This window comes from Ambystoma mexicanum, chromosome 2p (assembly GCF_040938575.1).
Source record: "Ambystoma mexicanum isolate Mex_15411 chromosome 2p, UKY_AmexF1_1, whole genome shotgun sequence".
NCBI classification, from domain to species: Eukaryota; Metazoa; Chordata; class Amphibia; order Caudata; family Ambystomatidae; genus Ambystoma; species Ambystoma mexicanum.
The window spans coordinates 1,046,345,573-1,046,355,005 of record NC_090923.1 but is presented as its reverse complement, the minus strand read 5'-3'; the positions used below and the strand labels follow the sequence as shown (position 1 = coordinate 1,046,355,005).

The following is a 9,433-nucleotide window of genomic DNA, read 5'->3' as shown; positions in this document are numbered from 1 at the left end:
CCACCGAGTGTCAGTAGGGTAATGTGCATAACATGTCCAACAAGAAAAACGACAGCAGATTGGAACTAATCAGCCTCTGGAATGATACAAGAACTTACATAAGACAAGGATAAACAAAAGAGCCAATAACTGGAAAAAGAATAAGAGGAGAGATTTCTTACTTGTATATCCGTAAGAAGAGATGCAATGAGGAAAGTGTGATGTAGTTGATCTAAACGGATCCAAAGGGAAAGTCCAAGAAGAAAGCAGTCTCACAGGTGCTGAAAGGTTTCTTGGGTCCAGTACAAAACCCTATTCCCGCCGGCACGCGTACGCCTAGAGTGTTCAGCGAGTTCCCAAGAGTGCTATAGGCAGTCTCTAGTCCAGCACTAGTTTCCTATTCCCGCCGGAACGCGTACGCCTAGGAAGTTATGCGAAGTCCCAAATGTGCTGTAGGTAGTCTCTAGTCCAGCACCAGTTTCCTATTCCCACCGGCACGCGTACACCTAGGGTGAAAGATCCTTCTTCTGAGAGACGTAAGTAGACAATCCCAACAATGAATCTGAGAGCGGTCCGGGTCAAAACCAAGTAAGCAGGCAAAGTGAAGCAGGAGACGTGAAACAAAGTCAAAAGGAAGTCCGGGTCGTAGCAGCAGTTCGAAGCAGAAGTACCGTGGGCAAGACAAGAGCAAATCCAATAGACAGTCAAAAGGTCGAGAAGGAGCAAGATCCAGGATAACAAAAGCGCCACTGTTGTGTTCCGAGGAAAACGATAAGAAGCACCGAAGCAGCAAACGGGGCGGCCCTAAATTTGCGTGACCACAACGCGGGAGTCACGTGAACGGGAAACCGGAGCAACACGTGACTGCAGGCGTACTAGCGGCCAGCGTCGCCATGGCAACCCCCAATGCCTTTGAAACAAGCCTTTAAAGGAACAGAAGCGATTAATGTTGTTCCTAGCTATTTTGACCCCCGAAAGTCTGTTGGGTAAGCGAGAAAGTCCACTAGGATTCGGTGTTCTGACAACAGCCTCCCTGCCTCCCTGAAACTTGAGGAAAATCATCTTCGGGTCCGGAAGCACCTCAAAACCTTTTTCTTTGCTTCTGCTTTTTCTCCTCCTCTCCCTTGCTAACCTGGCTGGCACTGAATTTGCACTGGTTACCTGGTCACCCCATGATCTCGGGCCCAGGTCCCCTCCCCTGCCAGTCGCACTCCTGCACTGCCCTCTGGCAACCCCCGCACTTGGGGACTGTTTCTGTAGCCTACAGTCCCACTACCAGCACTTGACACCTGGTGTCGGCACTTATCCTTGCACTTGCCACCTGCTGGCCATACTTTTACTTACTGTTTAATTTTGTTTTTTTACCCCATGTACTGCACTGACCTCTCCCCTTTCTCCCTCGCACTTCTCCTCTTTCCCCTTCCGAAGCACTTGCGCGATCTGAATGATACCTGGCCTAGTGGGATCGCTGTCTGTCCTCCCTCTGTTCCCCCTCCCTTGTGCTCGTCGTGCCTTGAAACACTTGTGTATAGGTGCGTTATAAATGCCATATCATATCACATCATTATATAAGCATACAAATAAATAAAATAAGCTAGCACTCTAAAAACGGGGCGGCATGACAGCGCAACGCATTCATGGGGAGCAGAGGATAGGTAGTCACATTGCAGTGTAACCAGAGTGTCTATGTCCACATCCCTGCATTGCCACTGGACGATGTCGTAATTATTAGCAAATCTTCTTGTCTCATAGTGCTGTGCTGTCCTTGGTGAGATATTTTGCCTCCTCGCATCCTTTAGCCACTCTTGTTTCCATGGAGGCCAATTAAGATGTAGGGGCCCAGGTGAGAGAGCTGGCCAAATGTCACAGACCTCTGATGAGCTTAATTTCCGGTCTACTTATTTTACTTAAAAATCAGTTCGCTTTTTTCTCGAATGTCAAATGTACTTGATGACTCTACAAGTCTGGGTGAAACAATGAATATAAACGGGTGAAATTATTTCACAGTACCTTTTGCTTGACATATTTTATTTAGATATGTAAAATGCACTGAAACCCAGTGTTTAGTCTCACATCATTTAAGAGTCTGTTCTTTCTAGGTTTCAATTTATGATGAAGAAAATAAAGCTCCAATCATGCTCCTCCTCTGCACCATGTTTCTAGAAGGGTTTTTAAAAAATACTCTTATTTTAGTTTATCATTTCATTCATGTACTTTCCAAGTACACTAATCACAAAGTAGCCAGGCTATTATTTTAGTTCTTGACTGTCATGCATTCACAAATAAGTGCACCTTGCTGTACTGCATGAATTGTGAAAGATTGTAGTCAAGGTCCAGAATTGCAAACTGAGCTCCAATCCCAGCTCTACCACTGAGCAATAGAGCCTCATCTTATGAAGCCTAAAATGTCAACATTATTAATCCCCAAATATTGCAAAATTGCCCGTCCCTAGGTCTGGTTTGGATTTCAAGGTATGCTCTTCGTAAAAATTAACAAGGAGGGTCCTGGGAGTCCCTCTGCCAGACATTAGTCCTGGTTACGAGAGACTTACCCAGAGTCTTTAGCTCACTATCTTCCACAGGGAAGAAATATCCCAAACATATCAGTCTTTGTCCTGCACTGGGGCAGTCCAGCACCGCAATGCTAGGAAATTCTCCTCTGAACAAGAGTACCAACAGCAACCCCAGACACGTGTTTCGGTCTGGTTGGACCTCATCAGTAGGGTGGAGCTGTGCCTCTCTAAGAGTAGTGAGCAAGGGGTCCACGTCTGGATTCCCCTAGTAACTCATGGTTTAACTGGCTGGAGTATTTTCATATATATATTGATAGTGGCCATCCATATATTGCACACCACAGGTCATTTGTCTCATTCAGGGCAACACCACTTAAAAACGAGAGATCAGGTGTCCCGCTGCCAGGAGGACAATGAATCATTTGCCCGGCCGCCAGTCCAAATGTCCTGGCAGCTCGACACCTCCCGTACAGCACCCTCATTGGTAATCAGGGTGCCGAACGGGTGGTGTCCCGCTGCCAGGAAAGGGTGGTGTTGAGCAGGAGCACACCACATGGCAAACAGATCTCTGTGCCCCACCCCACTTCAGCAGCTGCTGCCTCGAGCAGTGCGCGACACGGACACCAGACAGTGTTGTGTGCTCTACCTTCAGCTCCAGCCCTGCAGGGATTCACTAGTCCAACTTCAGAAAGAAGTCAGGTCATTTCTTTCTGGAGTCAGAAAGAAATGATCTGACTTCTTTTTGAAGCCGGACTAGTGAATGCACTCAGGACTGCAGCTGGAAGGACACACAGGAGCACTGTCTGGTGATCTTTTTTCTGGGCATCTATAAAGAAAACGTTGCTTTATCATACATGCCCATAAAAAAGTCTTGGCTAGACTGGCATTTGGAGGCGGCCAGTCTAGCCAAGTAATAATGCAAAGCATACTTGGTTTAATACCAAGGCTAGACTGCTTTTGGGGACAGCCCAGGGATGGCAGCAGGGCCTTTCAACCTTTTCAAAGGAAAAGGGCCTTGAGCCTCGGGGTGGAGGAGGGGCCCGATCAACAGCCCCCATGTTGCCAGTCAGCAGTCTTGTTACACAGCAATATATTAATTTCTCTTCCGGGCTTAACATGAGTTCAGCGCTCATGTTTCAATCTGTGTTTTCTCTCCCCACGGGACATACAGAAGTGTTATCGCCTCATTGACTTCTAACACCGGATAATCCTCCTTGCCCGCTTGCTGACAAAGAAGGGTTTAGAGCCCTTCAGTGGCCATTTAGCGTTTAAGCTCCCTGCTGGCTGGCTGTGTCATGATAATCGGTGATTACTAACCTTATCTTTGTCGCCATTGTAATGTATGCACCCCACCGGTGACTTAGACTGTTTTCGCTCTAAGCAGGGGGATCCAAACCATCATGTTGAAATGGGCCCCCACACATCTTCAGCGGGCCTGGGGCAGCCAGTCTAGCCCTTTCTACTGTGGCGTGGAATGTATTTTGGGCATCCATGATGAACCAAGTATGGTATGTATTATTACTTGCCTACTCTGGCATTTTGGGGTAGCCAGTTTAGCCCTTTCTTACTGTGGCATGCATTTTGTTCTGGGCATCCTGTCCGGGGCCGCAGTGTTGCTGTGTGCTCCATGTCCCATTCTTGTCCGAATGTTGCAGGAAGATGGTACGCAGTCAAGTCATCATATGGGAGGCTGGAATGATTGTGTGTCAATTTAGCATTCATTTTCCAAGGTGCATTTGGGGGGGAAGTAGCAGGACTGTATTTGTAGCTCGACCACCAACTCTTTCAATGCTGGATACTCCCCTGCACACAGGAAGCACACTGCTGGATAGATACACTATAGCTGAGACCCTAGAACCAGGATTGTTTGTGGACAAATCCAGCTCGTATGCCCAACAGTAGGATACCTTTCTTTGCTGCAGGTCCTGATGATCCTGCCACCCTGTCCTCCTCTTTTTCCTCCAGGTGAATAAAGTATGCATGTCGAGTCATTGCTTGGTATGATATGATATGATAGTTTATTTATATAGCGCCTATACTCAATGTGTTTCAAAGTGCTTCAAGGCAAGGTAGGGAACAAGGGAAAATACAATGACATTCTTACAGGCCATGAACAGTGAGGATGTGAAATTAACTATTGTACTCGGCCTGACATTTCAGATAGTGCAAGAGCTAAGACATAGATAAGGAAGGGGGGGGGGAGTGGGAAGGAAATGGAAACAGACAGGCGACTACTATGGTGGGTCCCCTAAGCCTTTGTCTGCAGCTGTTATGGGGTATCCATTTGCTAGCACCCGCGCATACTCGCCCACACACAACACTAGTTCCCCCTTTTTATTTCCGAAGAGGTGGCTGTTTGCTGTCGCACCATGATTAGTGCGGTAGATTTCACACCTTTCCCGCCCCCCTCCTCCCTGTACCTCTGTGGCTTTCACACCCCCTGGCCTGCGCCCACAGGTAGAAAGCTGCTAGAGCCGAATCCACACATAAAAGCGTGCGCGCGGCTGCTGGCTGCACAGGAAACAGGTGCATCATGTCGGCGCGCGCTCTCCTCCTCCTGCTGCTCGCGTCCTGGGCCCTTTCAGAGGCGGGCGAAGCTCACAACGCCCAGAAGGAGGTGGACACAGTGAGTACCAAGAGAAACGAAAAAGGAAGATACTAATCTCCTTCTATACCTCCTATAACATATGGATTAAGGGCAATAAATGGTATATAAAAGGGCGCCGACGAACCCACAGGCCATGAGGAGAGGGGTGCATGAAGGCTCTGTGAGGCGACGCGCCCCCTCTCACTTCCTGTGAGATGTGAGTGTCTTACTCCGGGGTGATGCTCTCTTGGTTTGGGCCTGCAGTGAAGAGCCCCCATTGCCCTACTTCACTGTAAACTCTACAGGCAGGGATTTCGCCCTCAACGCCAGCCCGGCCTTCCAACATGCCTGAATGGAGCATCTAGGATCCTCAAAACTTCATTTAGCACAAGTGAGAAGAAGCGACAGCGTGCCTCCTCACTTGCGCCAAAAAAAGGAGCAGCCCAATTCACAAAGAGCATCCGACCTAGTACATATTAGAAGTGCACATTGAGATGTCCCTTGTCGCCCCTTCAGGGGTCGTTTGTTCGCGTTTAAAATCGCATCGCCAATTCACAAACCGGATGCAATTTTCAATGTGCAGAAATGCGGCACTTCCCCTGCACTTTTTGGGAGCAAGCGCAAGCGGGAGGATGGGTCATGATAAGGTCTTTTCCCAAAATGAGGGATCTAAAAACAGGACATCCTATGTGTTTTTTTAGATGCCGCATTTTTTAGAGAATTCACCCCTAAGTATCAATGCCACTATAAGGTGCTAACTATTTTGGCCAGTGTGTGTTATTTATTTTGGGCATTGAGAGTTAAACTTGTGAAGGGCTGTGGCCCTGATAGGGATATGGCACAGAATAGAGGCAATGAGACTAATAAACTCGAACTGGGGCAATTAGAGCCATATGGGCAGAATTGGGGCAGTGGCATCCACATGGGACAGACCTAGGGCAGTAAGAGCCAGAAGGGAAGAGCTGGGCCAGTCAGAGTGACATTGGCCTCTACTGGGGCAGCAGGCCTGGCACTGTGGCAGATCTTGAGCAGTGAGGGCAATCCTAAGGCAGAAATTGGGGATTAACTGGGGTAGGGAACGTGACGCGTGGCAAAGCAGGAATGTGAGAGTTATTTATGTGGAACAGAAATGAGGAAGGGCAGCAACAGCTATAAATAAAATATCATATCATATCAACATGGGTCTGAAATGCGGAAATGAAGGTGGCATTGGAGCAAAACTGGGGCAGCGAATTTGACATGGGGCAGAATAGAGACAGTGAGAGCCAGACGGGGTAATACTGGGACAGCGAAAGGAACCCGGGACAGAACATGGGCAGTGAAATCAACATGGGACACAATTTGGGCAGGGAGCGTGGCATGAGGCAGAATGGAGCAGTGAGAACCACATGAGGCAGAATAGGTCAGTGAGAGCCAGATGGGGCAGAATATGGGCACTGAAATCAACATGGGACAGAATCTGGGCAGGGAGAAGAACTGGCTTGTGGCAGAACTTGAGCAGGGATATGACATGGGGCAAAACTCAGACCGTGCGAGCCACGAGGGGTGCCACTGGTAGAGTGAAAGTCACGTGTGGCCTGGCATGTGGAATGAGAGGAACATTGGGAAGGAACCTGAGTCGTGAGAGAGGCATTAGGCAGAATGGTGCAGCGAGAACCACATGAGGCAGAATAGGTCAGTGAGAGCCAGATGGGGCAGAACCCAGGCAGTGAAATAACCTCGGGCAGAACTGAGTGAGGCATTGGTGCAACACATGTGCAAAGACCTAGAGAGAGAAATAGACATGGAGAGAAGCCGGATCTGGGAACATGACACGAGACAGGACTTGGGGGTTGGGGACAATATTAGGGCAGAGTTAGTCCAGAACATATTAGAGAGAGAGCATCATGGGGTAGAACTGTGACAGTGAAAGACACACAGGCACCACTTCCCATATGTGGCACATCTGGAGCTGTGAGAGGAAATTGGGCAGAAATGGGGCAGCAAGAGTCTCACAGTAGGGAACTTGGGTAGTGAAAGCAACATGAGGCAGAACATGGACACTGGCTCTCATTAAAAGTTGGCTGCTGTGGAAGTAACGTGCCAGTATTACTGTATACCGGCATGTTTCCGCACTGGCCAACTACAAGTTTGCCGGTGGGGTGAAGGAATTACCCCCAGCTAATACCGGCAAATCCCCCATGGTGTTCAATGGGACTCCATGGAATGGGGATTTAACACCTCCCCCGGCTCTCATAATCTGGCGGTAGTGCAGCTGTACCGTGTGTCCGTAATGGTATCACCATTTGCAGGTAGAATTCCACCAGGATAATGAGGGCCTCTGTGTCATTGGTGCCGAAAGTTGAGTCGTGAGAGTGGCAAGGAGCACAACTGAGGTTGTGAGAGCCACATACAAATGCATCAATAAATCATAAAATGACGCCAGAGCGGGAAAGTACATCAACAGTTTGATTTCCAATAATTGTGAATAGGTTTCTTCAGGTGAGGAAGTTTCAGCTGGAACGGGCAGTGTTCAAAGTGTTCCCTGATGGCCTGTTCCCGTTCCCCACAGACCCCATCGCCACGCCCCCTCCCACGCCCCATACAAACACCTAAACAAGTGCTCCCCACAAACCCCATCGCCACGCCCCCTCCCACGCCCCATACAAACACCTAAACAAGGGCTCCCCACAAACCCCATCACCACGCCCCCTCCCACGCCCCATACAAACACCTAAACAAGTATTCCCCCACAAACCCCATCGCCACGCCCCCTCCCACGCCCCATACAAACACCTAAACAAGTATTCCCCCACAAACCCCATCGCCACGCCCCCTCCCACGCCCCATACAAAGACCTAAACAAGTGCTCCCCACAAACCCCATCACCACGCCCCCTCCCACGCCCCATACAAACACCTAAACAAGTGCTCCCCCACAAACCCCATCGCCACGCCCCTCCCACGCCCCATACAAACACCTAAACAAGTGCTCCCCACAAACCCCATCGCCGCGCTCCCTCCCACGCCCCATACAAACGCCTAAGCAAGTACACCCCACAAACCACATTGCCACGCCCCCTCCCACACCCCATACAAACAACTAAACAAGTGGTCCCCACAAACCCCATCGCCACACCCCCTCCCACGCCCCATACAAACAACTAAAATAAGTGGTCCCCACAAACCCCATCGCCACGCCTCCTCCCACTCCCCATACAAAGCCCTAAACAAGTGCTTCCCACAAACCCCATCGCCACGCTCCCTCCCACACCCCATACAAACACCTAAACAAGTGCTCCCCACAAACCCCATCGCCGCGCTCCCTCTCACACCCCATACAAATGCCTAAGCAAGTACTCCCCACAAACCTCATCGCCACGCCCCCTCCCACGCCCCATACAAACACCTAAATACGTGTCCCCACAAACCCCATCGCCACGCCCACTCCCACGTCCCATACAAACACCTAAACAAGTACTCCCACAAACCCCATCGCCACGCCCCCTCCCACGCCCCATACAAACACCTAAACAAGTGCTCCCCACAAACCCCATCGCCACGCCCCCTCCCATGCCCCATACAAACGCCTAAGCAAATACTCCCCACAAACCCCATCGCCACGCCCCCTCCCACACCCCATACAAACACCTAAACAAGGGCTCCCCACAAACCCCATCGCCACGCCCCCTCCCACGCCCCATACAAACACCTAAACAAGTGCTCCCCACAAACCCCATCGCCACGCCCCCTCCCACGCCCCATACAAACACCTAAACAAGTATTCCCCCACAAACCCCATCACCACGCCCCCTCCCACGCCCCATACAAACACCTAAACAAGTGCTCCCCACAAACCCCATCGCCGCACTCCCTCCCACGCCCCATACAAACGCCTAAGCAAGTACTCCCCACAAACCACATCGCCACGCCCCCTCCCACGCCCCATACAAACAACTAAACAAGTGGTCCCCACAAACCCCATCGCCACGCCCCCTCCCACGCCCCCTCCCAAACCCCATACAAACAACTAAAATAAGTGGTCCCCACAAACCCCATCGCCACGCCTCCTCCCACGCCCCATACAAAGCCCTAAACAAGTGCTTCCCACAAACCCCATAGCCACGCTCCCTCCCACGCCCCATACAAACACCTAAACAAGTGCTCCCCACAAACCCCATCGCCGCGCTCCTTCTCACACCCCATACAAATGCCTAAGCAAGTACTCCCCACAAACCTCATCGCCACGCCCCCTCCCACGCCCCATACAAACACCTAAACACGTGTCCCCACAAACCCTATCGCCACGCCCCCTCCCACGCCCCATACAAACACCTAAACAAGTACTCCCACAAACCCCATCGCCACGCCCCCTC

At 50.5% G+C, this 9,433-nt stretch overlaps 1 protein-coding gene across 1 annotated transcript in view; it reads left to right on the top strand.

The window, feature by feature from the left end:
* Positions 1 to 4,994: 4,994 nt before the first annotated feature.
* CTSW (cathepsin W) overlaps positions 4,995 to 9,433 on the top strand; it is a 242,907-nt gene continuing 238,468 nt past the window's right edge. Inside the window, exon 1 of the mRNA XM_069644937.1 lies at positions 4,995 to 5,118. Coding sequence (XP_069501038.1) covers positions 5,026 to 5,118 — 93 coding nt within the window. The 5' untranslated portion in view covers positions 4,995 to 5,025. The remainder of the gene's footprint in view (positions 5,119 to 9,433) is intronic.